Source organism: Amphiprion ocellaris, chromosome 22 (assembly GCF_022539595.1).
Source record: "Amphiprion ocellaris isolate individual 3 ecotype Okinawa chromosome 22, ASM2253959v1, whole genome shotgun sequence".
Lineage (NCBI taxonomy): Eukaryota > Metazoa > Chordata > Actinopteri > Pomacentridae > Amphiprion > Amphiprion ocellaris.
In genome coordinates this window covers 25,967,903-25,987,644 of record NC_072787.1, presented here as the reverse complement: position 1 = coordinate 25,987,644, position 19,742 = coordinate 25,967,903, and the positions used below count along the sequence as shown (strand labels likewise).

Below are 19,742 nucleotides of genomic sequence, written 5' to 3'. Positions count from 1 at the left end.
GTTCAGGTTCCACATTTAACCTAATTTGATCTTAAGTGGGCCAGACCAGTAAAATCATAATGTAATAACCGATAAATAACCACAGCTCCACATTTTTCCTTTGTTTTAATGCAAAACTGTTCACATTTAAGGAGCTATCTTTCTACAAAACATTATCAACAACCTGAAATTTCTTAAGAAAAGTAAATTCAATTTCAGCAACATTATGCCTCATTTTATAATTTAAACATTACAACTTCCAGATCACAGAGTGTCTACAAAGACACAAAACATTTAGTCACAGCTATCTGGAACTGAATGATACAGTATTTCACTTTAAAAAAGACAAAAAAAACAACAAAAACAATACAAAATACTACAAAAATCAGGCACAAACAACAAAAGTGAGAAACAAAATGACAAAAAATGTGATAAACGATATGAAACAAAAAAAGTGAAAAAAAAAGTTTGTGACAAAAAAATGGACAAACGAGGCAAAAAATGACAAAGCCATGAAACAAAAGCGAGACACAGAACAATAAATAATGATGACAATGAATAAAGCAAAACACAAATTGACAAAAATGAGACAAAACACAAGTGAGGCAATCAGGAAAACGACAAAAATGTGACACAAACGATAAAAGTCAGACAAAAAAAGACAAAAGCAAGACGAAATATTAAACAAAATGAGACACAAAAGAGCAATGAACAATGTAGTATTTTATTTTATGATCAAACAACTTTTCATGGTCTAGAAATGATTTTAAATGTATAGTTTTATACATTTACAATCTGCAGTTAATGTCTTCTCTGGAATTTTTAAACTTTACAAATTCGGGCCGGATAGGACCCGCTGGAGGACCGGTTTTGGCCCGCGGGCCGCATGTTTGACACCCCTGATCGAGACTGTGATGAATCAGAAAACCCCCTTTTTTATTTTTAGATGCAGAACATAATTATTTAGTTGTTGTTTCTTCATAAAAGTAGCAGATGAGGGAGGGGATGACTGCTGATTTCTCTACATCAGTTCTACCATTCAGGTCTTCACAAACTCTCATCAAACCCCTAAAGAACCAACGGAGAGCTCGTCTTGTCCCGGTGATGACACAACCTCATCAGGTTTGTCTTGTCAAGGTCCAGTATGTTGGATATATGAGCAGAAAATGAATTTAGAATTCCCAATTCCTATTATTATTATATAATATATAATATATATAATCTAAAATTGTCATAGTATAGCCTTTGGTCCAAAAAACATCATAGTATAGCATGTCCCTCTAAAAACGTCATAGTATAGCATGTCGCTCTAAAAACATCATAGTATAGCATGTCGCTCTAAAAACATCATAGTATAGCATGTCGCTCTTAAAACGTCATAGTATAGCATGTCCCTCTAAAAACGTCATAGTATAGCATGTCGCTCTAAAAACATCATAGTATAGCATGTCGCTCTAAAAACATCATAGTATAGCATGTCGCTCTTAAAACGTCATAGTATAGCATGTCGCTCTAAAAACATCATAGTATAGCATGTCGCTCTTAAAACATCATAGTATAGCATGTCGCCGGGGGGTGGCCGGCCAGTCGCCAGTCGGCCAGTCGCCAGTCACAGACAGATCTGTCAGACTGGTCACCTGATAAAAAGGACATGTCAGCACACGTCAGATGATGCTCTGAAGAAGACTGCAGTTGCAGTTGAAACATGTTAGCTAAGGTAAAACCATCTTTACTTTGATTGTCAGTGTAAAAGAAATAGCGTTATCCTGTGAATACTTTTAACTTTTCCCTCGGTCTTCAGATTTTGTCTGTGGAGTGGTATAAGAACTGTAAAATAAGAAAATAAATATAATGCAGTTTGCACATTTACAACCAGTCTGAGTCCTACAACAGCAGAACAGAACTCCTGAAATTCAGCTCTGACCTTTGGTTTTGTCTCATTCAAAGATTTTCAAAAGTCCAAAAAGGAAAATCCACATTAAATGTGTTGTGCAGTAAATTAATTACCACAGAGAAAATTGACACAGCTTAATGAAAATAAAATGATGCTTGAAATTAATCAGTTTTACAAATACTATCAGTTTTTCCACTTCAAATCATCAAATCAGCCTTTTTTAAACCTTCATTGTGTTCCTTGTTTATTCTCCTTCAGGATGAAATGCAGCTTCTGCAGACCTGAATCTGATCTGATACAACAAACCATGTCATTGAAAATAAGTGGTGGAAATGTTCCTGAAACATCCCAGAAAACTAACTTCATGACAACAGTTTTCCTTCATATTATATATATAATAAATCAGTGGTATCCTCTGGGTTGCAGGGGTCACATGATGTATTTTTTCAGGGCCAATACCAATTATTATCAAGGACACATCTAACTTATAATTGAACTGATATTATTTGCAGCAGAAATGAAAATCCTTTTTGTGAAAATTTTGCAAAAATATTTTTACAGAACTTAGTTTTGGGTACCAAATAACAAATAGGTCAACTATTGGTGGAGATGGTGGAGCAACACTGGTGTCTGACATAAACTGACCCACATATAGGCCACTGTTCCAAACAGTTTGTCGTCCTACAAATGAGTCCACATCAACATTTTGACATGTGAATATAGAAAACACTTAAATGTTGACCAAGACTGTATTTTTAACAGGAAAAACTGAAACGACCATATATTCACGTAAAGGAACTACTGGGACCCCAATATCACCCTCATTTTGCACTTTTTTCTTATTCTCAAGGGGTAATAATTAAAAATGTTGATTCTACTGGAGCCATCTGTTGATGCTGGAAACAATTTTGTCTGTGTCCACACCAAATTTTACAGATATGGGAGTTATATTTCTGGAGATATTAAAACCTTCATCAGTCAGAATTTGTAAAAACTGCAAAAGGTGTCCCACAAGGCTCAATCCTGGGGCCTGTGCTGTTCACTCTTTAGGCAGATGATATTGTCTCATCTGAATCTAGTCGTAATGTACATTTTTATGCTGATGATAAAGTTTTGTACAGCTAGGCAGATGATGTGTTCCGGATCCTCTGCACATTAAACTGTTGGTTCATCTATTCATTTTGGTTCACATCAAGTCCAGATGTTCACAGAGGAAGGGATCAAGCTCACAGAAAAACTCCATCATCTCTGAACTGGCAGCGTCGCCTTTCTTCCTCACCGTGTCGATAACAAAACGAGCTTTGTCTCTCCTGTTTTTCACCTCGTCTGCTGACTCCCTCTCAGAGTCGGTCAACACCTTTTTCTCCAGCAGCTTGTCCAGAAGACTATTGAGAACCGGTCCTGATGTGCCGTCGATGAAGCAGCTCCGTACGTCCAGCAGCTTCTGATTTGGAGGGTTTGATCCACTGGACTTTATTTGTCCAGCAGAGGAAAGACAGACTTGTCTTTCCCAGACACTTTGGGAGCTGCTGTCTCTCAGAAACAGCTTCATATGTTTCATCTTTGTTTCCATAAACACCTGGAACATTGGGAAGTAGTTGTCGTAGGAGTCCTCCTCAAATTCAGCTTCTGTTGGCTGAACTAGAACTGAGTCATCTTCAGGTGCAGTGGACAGAGTGTAGACCTGATCTGGGAGCAGTTTACAGTGTGGGGACGTCTCGATGTACCTCTCATCTCCAACTAACTTCCTCCTGGTGCGCTGCACGTCCCGCAGGGAAACGTTTTTAGGCAGCATCAAGACATTGAGGACAGATGTGACGTCTGGATCATCTGGTGGCCTGTAGAACAGCAGAACCAATGCTCGGACTGGGTCAGGGGGAGAGTCTTCGTCCTTCACAATACCGAAACCAGAAAAGCCCATGATGTTGATAACAAGGTGAGTTTCTGTGATCTTATGAGGGGTGATGAACTCCACGCCGTCATCTTTCACATGAGCAACTGCCAGGAATCCAGCTGTGGGGAGGATCTGGCAGTGTGGGAGGTGAAGCTGATGCACAGACTGCTGCTGACACTTGATGTCAAACAGAGGTCCTGCAGGCCTCTTGTGATGTTGGACCAGGAGCCTCCTGTTCCAAGGGACCGTCCTGTAAGCCACGTCTCCTTCTCCCTCCATGTCAAACACCAGGCCGGTCACGCTGCACTGGTACAGGCCTGGACAGGAGCACTGGAACCTGTAGCCTTCATCGTCTTCACTCAGATCAGGGGTGAACTCCTCAAAGCTGCTCTGCAGCTTCATGTCAGGTAAACTTGCTGCTCGTGTTGGCTTGTTGTTTCCTGCAGAGGTGATGTGACTCAGTGAAGGCATGCTGACAGAACCAGGAACAATGCTGGAGCCTCTTGGACTCCCACCAGGACCTGAGGAGGAGAAGTGGAGCTGATGGGTTGGAAGGATGCTGGTGACTGGATAGTTCACAGTTTCATTTGATTTCTCCATTTCCACCAGATCAACAGTCTGCATGGACAAAAGCTCATGCTGACAATCAGAAAGACTCAGGTGTATTGACCGTGACTCTCCAGAAAGGCAGTCACCAAGGTTCAGGTCATAATCATATTCATTCCATACAACAAGACCTGACGCACTGCTTTTCATTCTTGAAGGCAACGATCTGTTTTCTGCCTGTCTGCTGCCCAAAGGCAAACAAGACAAATATTTTTGAAATCTTCTTGTGTTGTTTTCTTGTTGACCTGAAAAATGTTCAAAGTCCAGAAAACATCATCAACACAAACAACATGCAAGAAATAAATTCCAAAGTGAAGGAAGATCACCTTCTTACCTTTCTTGGTTGTAAGGTAGAGACACAGACCAACTGCTGCTGCTGCAACCAAAATAGGTCCAACCACTGTGATCATGATTCCGCCAACACTGACTGAACTCGCTGAAATATAAACAGATCCAGTTAATATTCTGTCTCTGGAAGCTTCATGATGGAGTTTTGTGATCTTTGATGTCTGCAGGTCAAACACATCTTCCAGATAATCAGAGTAACTTTTGCTGTTTTACCTCCACTTATCTTCACAGAGGTGTCACTTATCAGCTTCTCCTCAGCATTACTGAGTTGACAGGTGTAGATTCCCTCGTGCTCTGAAGATAAGTCCACTTACCTAATCGATGACTTGAGTCTTCATCACTGAGTTTCCTCCAAGCAGCTCTCCTCCTGTTTGTTGGAGTGCTGATGGTGCAGCTGTAGAGCAGATCAGTATCATTGGGTGAGAGGATCAGAGAACTACTGATGCTGTAAAGCTGCTGTTCATTCTGCTGGACTGTGGTTGAGTAGAGGAGGTTGATGTTGGATGGAGGTGTGGTGGACCAGGTGAGCTCAGGTTGAGGGTAGATCCCCTCTGAGCTGCAGGTGATCCTGTTTTCTACCTGCTGGATGTTGACGTCTTGGACTGGAGCTGCAAAGGAGGATAACTTAGATGCAGGGATAGTTACTAATAATTCAAGGTTAAATAAAATGAACTGATGTTTTTCTGTATTTTTCTCATACCATCAATTTTTACGTTGATAAATGAAGCTTTCTCTCCATTGATGGCCTTGATGAAACACTGATATCTGCCTTCATCCTGAACCTTCACTCCTGTCAGCTGCAGTGAGGCGGTTCCTCTGGAGAGCTGGTCCTTGAACAGTGACGTCCTGTTTCTGTAGCTCTGGTCCTGATATCCAAACTGGTCTTGGTTGTCGTAGTATGAGTGGACAAGAAGGTTTATTGTTTTGAAATGAGTCCAGGTGATGATGACATCAGAACCGACCTGGAAGCTGCACGGTAAGATGCATCTCTCCATGAAACCACAGGACACATCAGTATCTGCAACATCAGGTAAAGACCATGTTAGTGAGAGACTCAGACCTGCATCAAAAACACACTTAGATGTAGTTTTTGTGCAGCGTTTGTCCCATCTGTTACTGAGAAATAAGAATTACAACTAAACAGTGTTAAATTGTGTTGTTTTTCTTTAATCTGTTCAGCATTTTATCAGTTTAAAGTTCCTCCTTGAACAGATATGGCTCGTTTGCTACCTACATACATACAGTCCTATGAAAAAGTATTTGCCCCCCAACAGAAATCTTCTATTGTTGCATTTTTCTCACATTTAAATGTTCCAAATCATCAAACTAATATTTAGATTAGATATTTAGATTTTTAGATTCTGGTTTATTGAAGTTTATTGAAAACCTCCTTCACCCCTGTGAAAAAGTAATTGCCCCCCTGAACCTAATAACTGGTTGGTCCGTTTGCAGCAACAACTGCAGTTAGATGTTTGTTCCAGCTGGTGATCATCTTTTCATCACCATGGAGGAAGTCTGGTCCACTCTTCTCAGCAGAATAGTTTCAATTCTGTCACATTAGATGGTTTTAGATCATGAACTGATCTTTTAAGGTCTTTCCACAGAATCTGAATTAGATTCAAGTCCAGACTTTGACTCAAATCCTTGATTTAGTTCTTTTTGATCAAATATTTATTATTTATATGTCTTATTATTCTCAACATGGAACAGAGTGCTACAAAAAATATTTTTAAAAAAACAAATCCCCATCTGAATTTGACAAAAAAGATCCAATCTTTGATTATATAATATTTATAAACTCTGAACTATTTACGGTGCAAAAACATAGAGAAGCTTAGAGAATCCTTCATCATCAATCAGAGCCTTTTGCTCAAACAGTCTCCTGTTGGTTATAAAGGGCCCAAATTCATTGTGGTTAAAATATGTGGAGTTTTACTTTGAAAAGTGCTTCCTGTGATTTATGTTGCCATTTTCTGTGATAAAGGAAGTTTTTATTTTGAAAGATCACTGACTTGCGTGTCGCGACCTGAGAAGTTCCAACTGCACTGATAGATGTCCAGTTCTAATGAGGCTGTGCAGCTTCTTTGTAGATCCTCCAGATCTGAACCTTGCAGATCTACACTCTGCTTTTCTATCATCCATGGAATGAAATCCATCCAGATTTTAGTCCTGCAGTTACTCATTTTCTACCTTTCCAGAGTGTTGTCTCTGTAGTGGCTATTCTCTCTCTCTCCCTTCTTTATTTTACCAGCTAGGATCAGTTGACAACAAATTCTCATTTACGATGATTCCATTATTACTTTTCCTGATAGTCTCATAAGTATGTGAACCCATCCTAGCATCTGTAGTTTTAATTCAGTCTGATAATAAACCACCTCAAGCTTTTTCTCGTGATCTCTTTCCACAGTTTTTGAGACCAACAGAGCTCAACTTGTCAAACACAATAAACCCATGGATGGAAAATAAGGAGAAACTAAAATCTATGAAGAGAAGAGAAAGTTTTCACTCACCTCCTCTGGAAACAGTCAGAATCCACAGAAACATCAGTAGAAACACAGAAACCTTCATCCTGATCACAATCCTGATTATTTGATGTTTCAGAGCAGATGTGGAGGAAAAGACTGAACTTTAGAGTCCTGATATGGAGGAGAGACGATCAGAGGACCAGAAACCTCACAGCACTGAAGCCCAGTTGCTTGGAGACCAAAAACATGATCTACTGAAGAGGGTGGAGAGCAGACTGAGTTTGTGGTTTCAACATTAATCCAGTCTCTGACCACAAACTCAGCTCAGCTGTTTTGAACCAATCGCTGCTCTCTCCTCTTTCCTGTTGTCAGACTCTATCCGGTCACATCTAGCAGCTTCCTTGTTTTATGACGCTGCTGCTGAATCATTCACGTCATGGAGATAAAGTCTTGTGTCAGTGTTAAAGTCATCTCAGAAACTGATTTTTTTCCGTCCACATCTGGACAACATCACATCTAAAGCAATGACCTCCGTTACTGGATGTGAAGTTACTGGAGGTTAACACCAGACTGGAACCTCTGATGGTGAACATGTTCTAACGTCAGCTTATGTTTCCTGACTGAGTGTTAACACTGATGCTGAACCAGGTTAATGAGTCACAGATTACTGTTCCTGCAGCTCACACATCATCAATCAGAACAGATCGATAACATTATTAGTCTTTTAACTGCTGCTGTCTCGTTAATGATCAGCAGATAGAAAATACAGTTACTGATGAATGTTCATCTCTCCGTTCAGTGAATGAAGCTGGGTTCAATTCTGAGTTCATGTCTCTGTTCTTTGGTTCAGACTGTGGACTGTTTCCAGCAGAAAAACATCTGTTGAAATGATGCTTCCTCTTTTACCAGCAGTGAACAGGAAGAGTCTCCACAAAATCACAGAAGAAAAACTGCAGATTGGAGAAGGAAGTAATCATGGGGCAGAAAATGCTTCAATCTGAAATGTTTTTATTGGTAGAAAAAAATAATATAAATTTCCTCTCTATAAATCCATCCAAACATGTAGCATAATAAGGCAGCAGGACAGGGTTAGTTTGGACTCACTGAGAGACGCAGTTCAGTCCAATAAACAATCAGCAGGACCACCAGGACCCAAGAACCACACTCCTCCTGTATACTTCATTACTTCTACTGATCGCATTGATCCTTGGACTTTATCAGCTATATTTTACTGCATTCTGTATTCTCACAACACTCTACCTTTATTGTAAATACCAGCGTTTTAATCATCTTATTGCTGTGCAGAGGCTCATTTGTCCTGTTTGTTTCCACTTGTTCTCCAAATAACAGGATTTCAACTAACATTCATCAGTGCAGTCAAACCTCAGAGTTCATCTGATGGAGCTTTAACTGTGTTGGTTTCTTCACTTGATGATTGTCCTGCATTTTTATTGCCACAAATGCATCTGAAAATAAAATAAAATACAATTCAGCCCCCAAAACATATAAAGATAAAAAACAAAACAGTTCCCTATTTATTCATCTTCAATATAAAGTGCAAAGTAAACCTTGACATCAGTCATGATTCCTTCATGTGATTTTCTGTTTTATCTTCATTTCAGTGACGTTAATGTTTTCATTTCATGGATGTTGTTGAACTCTGACTGAGATCATCATCTAAGCTGATACAACAAAGCATGTTGTTGAAAATAAGTGGTGGAAATGTTCCTGAAACATCCCATGAAACTAACTTAATGACAGAAACAGTTTTCTCCTTGAACATGTTCCATCATATACTGTAGTTCACACAGAGCAGCAGAGAAGTTTAATACAGAACATTTACTGACTGATCATGGTTTCGTCACAGTTTTCTTGATGACCTGAGAAATGTTCAGAGTCCAGAAAACATCATCAAAACAAACACTGTAAATCAGACTAATGACATGATGAATGCCAGCAGCACTTTAAAGTCCTGCCTTTAAGGTGATGTGGAATCATGTGGAGTATATTTACATGAGATTATCTTTGACTGTCTCCCTGAGGACAACTTTGTTTTAGACATTGGAGAGAATCCAGACGTCATTTTGTGTCTCTTTGTGGTTGTTTTGTGCCTCTTCAGTTTGTTTTGCATCTGTTTTGACCATTTATTGTCTGGATTTAGTTGTTTGGTGTCTCTTAGTGGTCATTTGTTGTCTCTGAGTGGCTTTTTAGGTTCTTTTTGTGGTCATTTTGTGTCGTTGCTGTTTTTTGTTGTCTTTCAGGCCATTTTGAGTCTTTGTGGTCATTTTGTGTCTCTGTGGTAAAGACCACAGATTCTCCTTTTATTTGCAGGTAACTGTTTATTGGTCAAGGGTTAAAGGTCAAGTTGATTTTTCTGTGTGGGGATTGGTCGGGAATGAGGAAGAGACTGTTGGGGGGCGGGAGGAAGAAACGTGAGATGTACGTTGGGAGAGCAGAAGGGTGAACAGAGAGGTCCTCTGGAAGCTGAACCAGGTTTAAGAATCCATGTTTCTGTTGACTGGATTTACTCAATACATGTTATGTTTTGCCTTGTTAGCTGTGTGTAGTTAAGGACTGCAGAGGCACAGATGTTGTTTTTTGTCTGAGTGAGAAAAAAACGGAGATTCTGTGTGAGCGGGTTCAAGCTATCCGCTAAAGCTAACGGCTAAGCTAACGGCTAAGCTACGGCCAGCGAGCCTTGTCACGAGCTGAGTGGACTTTGAACTGGACAGACGGAGGTGCTCCTGGATGAGGAGTTACCTGGATGAGGAGTTACCTGCCGCTCCTCTGACCGTTTCTTTTCCTGAGACATCGGATTATTCGTCGGCTGGCTGCTGACTTTTCAGACACCGAGCTGTGAACGCCACTAGCGGATTCTGCTAACGGCTAACTGTGAGTTTGCTGACCGGAGATCAACGCCGCTGCGGGTGTTCCAGTTTAACTGGTGATCAGGTTAACTGGCGATAGTTTCCGTCTCCAGATGTTTCGTCCGCAGATTCGTCACGATCAGACCTGGATTTACGTGAAATAAAGATACCAGATAAAGAAGACGTCGCCGAAAAACGCCGGCATCACTGCTTAATAAAGTCTATATCCATGTAAATATGATCTACAGACAGTAAAAAGAAATGTGCGGGCCGAAATAAAAAACACGTATTTTTCAAGTACGGTGAGAGGATTCGAATCCACGTAATCCAGCAATAAAATTACGAAACCATCGTCTTACTCATTGTGCTACTGACGAACTCGACAAGCATTCCGCTTCATCCATATAGATCACTGTCATCCTGTCTGGTGTTTAACACCTGGTGATTGTTCAGGAAACACGCCCATGTCAACTGGGGATAGTCACAACTTAACACAGGCTGCCTGGTTAAGAACGAGTCACAAAACTATTTATTGTCTCACCAAGAAAACCCACAACATAGAAGCACGTCCACTGCTGTGTTGTGTGTTAGTTTGTGTGTTCAGTGGAACAGATCCAGAGCAGAACTTCGAGCAGAACTCGGGTTTGTTCTCAGAAACATTCAGAGCCTCAGCAGCCTCCCATCAGAACAACACGCAGCACATTAGCTTGATTTGCTAAAATACATCGGAACAAACTGAGACCACGTTGTTTAAACTAGTCACTCAGAAAACAATAAAAACTCGTTCAGCCATCCACGTCCTAACCGTCATTTCAGAGCACTTTAACCGCTGACTATATTAAAAAAAATAAATTAAAAAGGGAAGGGAAGTAAAGGGATTCGATCTGGTCAAAACAAACAATGGTTTATTCGCCCTACACAGTGAGCCATGAGCAGGAGGTATTGAAGTAGACTACAGTCATATATGAACGTTACAGCTACAGATATTCCTGTTGGACACTGGAAATATTTTGCTGCCATATTTGTATATTTAGCCTACATGTACTCTTAAAGTGGATTAGGAACATGTCATTAAATCAAATACTGTCAAACACCACAATTCACTCTAGTCTTCCTCTGCGACATCATTAAAAGTGTCTTCTGCCATTTCTAAACCAGCCAGGATGTTTGGGAAGACACAAATCACACAAATATATTGTTTGTTTTGACCAGGTCGGATCCCTTCCTTTAAAAAAATATATTGTCAGCGGTTAACGTGCTTTGAAATGACGGTTAGGACGACTGAACGAGTTTTTATTGTTTTCTGAGTGACTAGTTTAAACAACGTGGTCTCAGTTTGTTCCGATGCATTTTAGCAAATCAAGCTAATGTTGTACGCTAATGTTCTAATGGGAGGCTGCTGAGGGTCTGAGTGTTTCTGAGAGCAAAACCGAGTTCAGCTTGAAGTTCTGCTCTGGATCTGTTCCACTGAACTCACAAACTAACACACAACACAGCAGTGGACGTGCTTTCATGTTGTGGGTTTTCTTGGTGAGACAATAAATAGTTTTGTGACTCGTTCTTAACCAGGAAGCCTGTGTTAAGTTGTGACTATCCCCAGTTGACATGGACGTGTTTCCTGAACAATCACCAGGTGTTAAACACCTGACAGGATGACAGTGATCTATATGGATGAAGCGGAATGCTTGCAGAGCTGATCGGTAGCACAATGAGTAAGACGGTGGTCTTGTAGCTTTATCGCTGGATTACGTGGGTTCGAATCCTTTCAACGTACTTGAAAAATACGTGTTTTTTATTTCGGCCCGCACATTTCTTTTTACTGTCTGTAGATGATATTTACATGGATATAGACTTTGTTAAGTAGTGATGCCGACGTTTTTCGGTGAGGTCTTCTTTATCTGGTATCTTTATTTCACGTAAATCCAGGTCTGATCGTGACGAATCTGCGAACGAAACATCTGGAGACGGAAACTATCGCCAGTTAACCTGATCACCAGTTAAACTGGAACACGGGGATTTCGTGGGCTGCTTCCTGTGATCATCGTGGGTTTTCTACTCTGCACCTGGACTACGGCGACCAGCTGGAGATCGACACACAGGTCTGCAACTTCTTGGGGTTGGTGTGAGTGTATGTGTGGATCCACAACTTAATGAACAATATTTGGTATTTAGTACGTGTTGTTTGTTGTGTCACATATGAGAACATTTCAGTGACATATTTGAAGGTGTTCCTTTCTGAGCTTGTTTGAGGTAAACTTAAATATTTAAAGGGAGATGTTTTGTGTTAGTTATTAATTTAATTTCAAGGGAAGGTATTCAGTTTGAAAGGTATTATTTTGAGTTATTTTGTGTTTAAAAATTATGAAATGGAAGGGGATATATTTTTACCATTTTATTTAAAACATTGAATTAAAGTATTTTTATTTCACTCAACTATAACCAAGTTGTTGGGGGTCAGTTATTCCAATTGGCATGTAGGAACTGTGGATAGACCTAAAGGTTTGAAGTCTTGTAAGCAAAGTAATTCTACTCCACATCAGGTAAACCTTAGGGTAGCTACCTTTAGTAGTACGAACCCAAACACCTCAGTATCCTAAATTAGCACTACTTTTAGAAAGTCCTCCTAGTCTGAAATTACGGGTGCTGGGGGGCTACACTCATAATCAGATAAAGTTGTAGAGTCAACAGTGAAGTGTTTGACTGAATAAATGAGTGATGGAGTTGCAGCGTCCTCTGCTAGACACAAACTGAAATCATTCATTATCATTTCTCCAAGAATGTTTTTTATTTTTAATAACAAAATGACACTAAAACCAGTAGAGGTCACAGACTGTTACAATCATTGTGTTTCGTCAACATGAAAATATGATGTAAAACAGGATTTTAGAATATTGTGAAATGAAATGAAGTCTGATAATCCAATATTAATACTGATAGTCCAATAATCCATGAAAATACAGACTCTTGATTGTATTTGAAGCCTCATGTTTGTATTTGTCTCCAATCACACTGAAATTGTAGTTTGAAATCTGTTTGATCAATAATCAAGATACAGAACAAAGTGTCTGTTCCAGTCAGTGGAGGAAGTCAACTGAAGCTAATTTTACAGCAAAGAAAACCTCTGAAATAAATTGTAAACATGTATAAAACTCCTAATGGTCAAAATAATAATAAAAACAAGAGGAAAACACAACAATAGTAACAGCAGACAAAAGTACATCAATAGTTAGAAATTGTCAAGTGGGGCCTAGTTTTGAGATCCCAGAAGCAACCACTACCAGGGGATACTAAAGGTCATAAGCAGATTAATAAAGGCAGACTAATAAAGATCTACAAGAGAAACTACATAAGGTAACCACATGATTATGCTTGAGCAGAACAATGATTTTCATAGGCTGATATATATTCTGAAATGTTGAAGTTTTTAAGTAAAAGATGAATGTGAGTGATTTAAAATAGGTAATTTATCATAAGATGATTGAAATGTTCACAATGAAATGAGTTGTATGATGATAGGAGAATGTAATGATTGAAAGAGATGCAACAAGGACAACAGAACATTTATTTACTGTATGTAGTTTGATCACAGCTTGATCTTCTTATATTGTGTTGTTTTCTTGTTGACCTGAGAAATGTTCAGAAAACATCATCAACATAAAAAACAACCAAGAAATAAATTTCCAAGTGAAGGAAGAACATCTTCTTACCTTTTTTCTTTTTACAGAACAGAAACAGACCAACTGCTGCTGCAACCAAAACAGCTGCAATCACTGCGACTATGATTCCTCCGACATTGACTGAACTCCCTGAAATATAAAAACATTCAGTTAATATTCTGTCCCTGGAAGCTTCATGATGGAGTTTTGTGATCTTTGATGTTTGCAGGTCAAACACATCTTCCAGATAATCAGAGTAACTTTTGCTGTTTTACCTCCACTTATCTTCACAGAGGTGTCACTTATCAGCATCTCCTCAGCATTACTGAGTTGACAGGTGTAGATTCCCTCCTGCTCTGAAGATAAGTCCTGCAGTGTGATGTCTCCTGACTCTGACACATCCTTCACCTGCTGCCTCCACTCCTCTGAGATTGTGGATCTGCCATCAGTCCTGCTCTGGTTCAGGATCATCTGACTGTGGTTGAATCTCCAAAGCAGGTGAGAGAAGGAAAAGTTGGAGGCAGCGCAGGTGATGATTGTTTCACTTGTTGATCCACTGATAGGAGCTGAAATGATGGAAGAGAAAAAGACAAGAATGAAGCAAGTCAATAATATGTGAGTGGATTGTTGAGATGAGATGTTTTCCTCACTGAGTTTCCTCCAAGCAGCTCTCCTCCTGTTTGTTGGAGTGCTGATGGTGCAGCTGTAGAGCAGATCAGTATCATTGGGTGAGAGGATCAGAGAACTACTGATGCTGTAAAGCTGCTGTTCATTCTGCTGGACTGTGGTTGAGTTGAGGAGGTTGATGTTGGATGGAGGTGTGGTGGACCAGGTGAGCTCAGGTTGAGGGTAGATCCCCTCTGATCTGCAGGTGATCCTGTTTTCTACCTGCTGGATGTTGACGTCTTGGACTGGAGCTGGAAAAGAACAGAGAATTTTGATACACAGACAGTTAATAATAATTTGAAGTTGAATTAATTATTAAACAACAGATTTTCTCCATTTTGCTCCACAAAGCACAACTACTGATTTTACTACTGATACTACTACAGAGCAGTGAATCAAAGCAACCATCATTCATTCATTCATTCATTCATTCATTCATTCATTCATTCATTCATTCATTCATTCTGTTTATCTGCTGCCACTTACAGGACAACCTGAAGAACTGCAGCTCCACACACTAAATATTTGATGGTTTTCTGTATTTTTCTCATACCGTAAACTGTTAGGTTGGTCAGTGAGATTTGGGGTGCATTGACAGTGCTGATGTAACACTGATATATGCCTTCATCCTGAACCGTCACTCCTGTCAGCTGCAGTGAGGCGTTTCCTGTGGAGATCTGGTCCTTGAACAGTGACGTCCTGTCTCTGTAGATCTGGTGCTGACTTCTAAGCTGGTCTTGGTTGTAGTAGAATGAGTGGACATTAAAGTCTCTTGTTATGGAATGCCACCTGATGTTGATCTGATCAGCGACCTGGAAGCTGCACGGTAAGATGCATCTCTCCATGAAAACACAGGACACCTTAGTATCTGCAACATCAGGTAAAGACCATGTTAGTGAGAGACTCAGAGCTGCATCAGAAACACACTTAGATTTAGTTGTTGAGCAGCAAACAATATACAGTAAATGAAAATAAGATAATAAAACCAACATGTCTGTAAAAATCAGTTTTCATGAGTTCAGGTTTTTTAGTGTCCAGTTTGATTCGTGAACTTCAGTATTACTTTTATTTTATGATTTAATGAGTGTCCTTGAATGTAAAGATAAATAACAACCAGTATGTAAATAAAGATTTTCAGGGTTTTTATCTGATTCACTGAATGTTGGTTTTTCCATTTGACTCGTTGACAGCAGGAAAAATACTAAATATAATCAGGTTCATCTTGTCAGGGTCCAGAGTGTTGGATTTAAGGGATCTATGGAATAAAACAGTCCTGATTCCTGTTCTAATAATATTCTCATGTCATTATTTGTTTCTTTATGATGAGAAACTGTCCCAGATTTATTTCTGCTGTTTGTTGTTGTTTCTCTTCCACCTCTGTATGTCCTCAACTGCTCTGTTCAGTCTCATAACCTGTAAATTTATAAATGCAGTTTCTCTGCCAGGAATTACTCCCACATTCTTTGAGAAACGGGTTTATTCCCGTCTCCTCCTCCTGCTGATCACCAATAGTAGGTTTTGATTTAGTCTGAAGGAATCACCCCACCCTGTTCTCTCCTGCTCCCTTTCTACCAGTTGAGACATGAACAGACAAACTGTTAATGAGACAAACTCAGAGCTCAACTGTTTAAAACTGACACTGGAACAAGGAAACATCACTTCATTTCATCTATTCTGTTTGTTTACATGTCAACACAGATCAAACTGTCTCCTGTGGATTGAATTTTTAAACTGAGCAAGTCTTTGCTAGAATTTTGTCAGTTTCACTCACCTCCTCTGGAAACAGTTAGAATCCAGAGAAACATCACCAGAAACACAGAATCCTTCATCTTGATCATATTTCTGCATATTTTCATGTTGCAGAGCAGATCTGGAGGGTAAAGACTGAAGTTCTTCCTGCTATCAAGGTGTTCAGAAGGTAGGAAACTTTACAGCTGTCCTGCAGAATGTGAGGATAGAAATGGAAGAATCAGGAAATTTAAGGCTGCTGAGGAGGAGGTGACATCTTCAGAGGAGGTGGAGTCTACTTTTTAATAGACCTGATTTATTATCTGCTGTAACATGAGATCTCAGAGCTTCACATCAGGAGACTTGTTATTTGTTGACAGATAAACAGACACTAAAAGATAAGTCCACTTACCTAATCGATGACTTGAGTCTTCATCACTGAGTTTCCTCCAAGCAGCTCTCCTCCTGTTTGTTGGAGTGCTGATGGTGCAGCTGTAGAGCAGATCAGTATCATTGGGTGAGAGGATCAGAGAACTACTGATGCTGTAAAGCTGCTGTTCATTCTGCTGGACTGTGGTTGAGTAGAGGAGGTTGATGTTGGATGGAGGTGTGGTGGACCAGGTGAGCTCAGGTTGAGGGTAGATCCCCTCTGAGCTGCAGGTGATCCTGTTTTCTACCTGCTGGATGTTGATGTCATGGACTGCAGCTGGAAAAAAGGATAACTTAGATGCAGGGATAGTAACTAATAATTCCAGGTTAAATAAAATGAACTGATGTTTTTCTGTATTTTTCTCATCCCATCAGTTTTTACGTTGATAAATGAAGCTTTCTCTCCATTGATGGTCTTGATGAAACACCTGTATCTTCCTTCATCCTGAACCTTCACTCCTGTCAGCTGCAGTGAGGCGTTTCCTCTGGAGAGCTGGTCCTTGAACAGTGACGCCCTGTTTCTGTAGATCTGGTGCTGATATCCAAACTGGTCTTGGTTGCCGGAGCACGAGTGGACAGTAAGTCCTTTCATATTAATCCAGCTGATGTTGATCTGATCAGCGACCTGGAAGCTGCACGGTAAGATGCATCTCTCCATGAAAACACAGGACACATCAGTATCTGCAACATCAGGTAAAGACCATGTTAGTGAGAGACTCAGAGCTGCATCAGAAACACACTTAGATTTAGTTGTTGAGCAGCAAACAATATACAGTAAATGAAAATAAGATTATGAAACCAACATGTCTGTAAAAAACAGTTTTCATGAGTTCAGGTCTTTTAGTCTCCAGTTACTGATTCCTGAACTTCAGTATTACTTTTATTTTATCATTTAATGAGTGTCCTTGAATGTAAAGATAAATAACAACCAGTATGTAAATAAAGATTTTCAGGTTTTTTGTCTGATTGATTGAATGTTGTTTTTTCCATTTGACTCGTTGACAGCAGGAAAAATATTAAATATAATCAGGTTCATCTTGTCAGGGTCCAGAGTGTTGGATTTAAGGGATCTATGGAATAAAACAGTCCTGATTCCTGTTCTAATAATATTCTCATGTCATTATTTGTTTCTTTATGATGAGAAACTGTCCCAGATTTATTTCTGCTGTTTGTTGTTGTTTCTCTTCCACCTCTGTATGTCCTCAACTGCTCTGTTCAGTCTCATAACCTGTAAATTTATAAATGCAGTTTCTCTGCCAGGAATTACTCCCACATTCTTTGAGAAACGGGTTTATTCCCGTCTCCTCCTCCTGCTGATCACCAATAGTAGGTTTTGATTTAGTCTGAAGGAATCACCCCACCCTGTTCTCTCCTGCTCCCTTTCTACCAGTTGAGACATGAACAGACAAACTGTTAATGAGACAAACTCAGAGCTCAACTGTTTAAAACTGACACTGGAACAAGGAAACATCACTTCATTTCATCTATTCTGTTTGTTTACATGTCAACACAGATCAAACTGTCTCCTGTGGAAAATTTTTAAATTGGGCAAAGTCTTTGTTAGAATTTTGTCAGTTTCACTCACCTCCTCTGGAAACAGTCAGAATCCACAGAAACATCAGTAGAAACACAGAAACCTTCATCTTGATCATATTTCTGCATATTTTCATGTTGCAGAGCAGATCTGGAGGGTAAAGACTGAAGTTCTTCCTGCTATCAAGGTGTTCAGAAGGTAGGAAACTTTACAGCTGTCCTGCAGAATGTGAGGATAGAAATGGAAGAATCAGGAAATTTAAGGCTGCTGAGGAGGGGGTGACATCTTCAGAGGAGGTGGAGTCTACTTTTTAATAGACCTGATTTATTATCTGCTGTAACATGAGATCTCAGAGCTTCACATCAGGAGACTTTTTATTTGTTGACAGATAAACAGACACTAAAAGATAAGTCCACTTACCTGATTGATGATCGAAGTCTTCGTCACTGAGTTTCCTCCAAGCAGCTCTCCTCCTGTTTGTTGGAGTGCTGATGGTGCAGCTGTAGAGCAGATCAGTATCATTGGGTGAGAGGATCAGAGAACTACTGATGCTGTAAAGCTGCTGTTCATTCTGCTGGACTGTGGTTGAGTTGAGGAGGTTGATGTTGGATGGAGGTGTGGTGGACCAGGTGAGCTCAGGTTGAGGGTAGATCCCCTCTGAGCTGCAGGTGATCCTGTTTTCTACCTGCTGGAAGTTGACGTCTTGGACTGGAGCTGTAAAAAATACATTATTTTGATGCACAGACAGAATAAATAATAGTTTCAGGTTATGCTTTATTTTTTTGAGGTTGAATTTAATTATTAAACAACAGATTTTCTACATTTTGCTCCAAGTAGCACTATTACTAATATTACTACTGATAGTCCAAATCCAGAGCAGTGAGTCAAACCAAAGAACTTCATTCAGTCTGTTTATCTGCTGCCACCTACAGGACAAACTGAAGAACTGCAGCTCCACAGTCCTACTGATGCTGAAAGCACTGAACATGAAGGAAGCACTAAATATTTGATGGTTTTCTGATGTTTGTTTCTTTGACTATGAGAAAACCTAAACATTTTCTCATACCGTAAACTTTTAGGTTGATAATTGACTCCTTGTTTCTGTTGACGGTGCTGATGAAACACTTGTATCTGCCTTCATCCTGAACCTTCACTCCTGTCAGCTGCAGTGAGGCGTTTCCTCTGGAGATCTTGTCCTTGAACAGTGACGTCCTGTTTCTGTAGATCTGGTGTTGATATCCAACGTCGTCTTGATCGTTGTAGTACGAGTGGACACGGAGGTCTCCTTTTGTCAATTGAAACCAGTGGATGACAATCTGAGGATCGACCTGGAAGCTGCACGGTAAGATGCATCTCTCCATGAAAACACAGGACACCTCAGTATCTGCAACATCAGGTAAAGACCATGTTAGTGAGAGAGTCAGACCTGCATCAGAAACACACTTAGATTTAGTTGTTGAGCAGCGTTTGTCCCTTCTGTCATTGAGAAATAATCATTACAACTAAACAGTATTAAATTGTGTGTTATTCTTTAATCTGTTCAGCATTTTATCAGAATTAAAATCTCTGCCTTGGTCAGATATTCAGTGAATTTAAGAACATTGTGCTGATAAATCTTCTTTCATCCTTGGATGAATCACAGAAACCCCATTTCTGTCCAAAGATGAAAGTAAATC

General features: G+C 39.8%; 1 protein-coding gene across 2 annotated transcripts; it reads right to left on the bottom strand.

Moving 5' to 3' along the window:
* Positions 1–689: 689 nt before the first annotated feature.
* Positions 690–18,279, bottom strand: LOC111583053 (uncharacterized). Of its 2 annotated transcripts, XM_055007026.1 has the most exons (8): positions 18,118–18,279; positions 16,915–17,213; positions 16,516–16,809; positions 16,147–16,314; positions 14,929–15,243; positions 5,036–5,329; positions 4,708–4,809; positions 690–4,618 (listed from the first exon to the last, which is right to left on the bottom strand). In XM_055007026.1, exons 4-8 carry the CDS (start codon positions 16,229–16,231, stop codon positions 3,060–3,062), a joined length of 2,355 nt encoding a protein of 784 aa, XP_054863001.1. In that variant the 5' UTR covers positions 16,232–16,314; positions 16,516–16,809; positions 16,915–17,213; positions 18,118–18,279; the 3' UTR covers positions 690–3,059. The 2 variants fall into 2 exon arrangements, with proteins under 2 accessions (XP_054863001.1, XP_054863002.1); XM_055007027.1 differs by lacking the exons at positions 16,147–16,314; positions 16,516–16,809; positions 16,915–17,213.
* Between the last annotated feature and the right edge of the window lie 1,463 nt (positions 18,280–19,742).

Bases quoted from the DNA above. Each gene is read 5' to 3' on its own strand.
- LOC111583053 (XM_055007026.1), bottom strand. From the start codon at position 16,231: ATGAAAATATGCAGAAATATGATCAAGATGAAGGATTCTGTGTTTCTG. The intron at 15,244-16,146 runs GTGAGTGAAACT...CTGATGTTGCAG, and splicing joins TCTAACTGTTTCCAGAGGAG to ATACTAAGGTGTCCTGTGTT. The intron at 4,619-4,707 runs GTAAGAAGGTGA...AACATTTTTCAG, and splicing joins CTACCTTACAACCAAGAAAG to GTCAACAAGAAAACAACACA.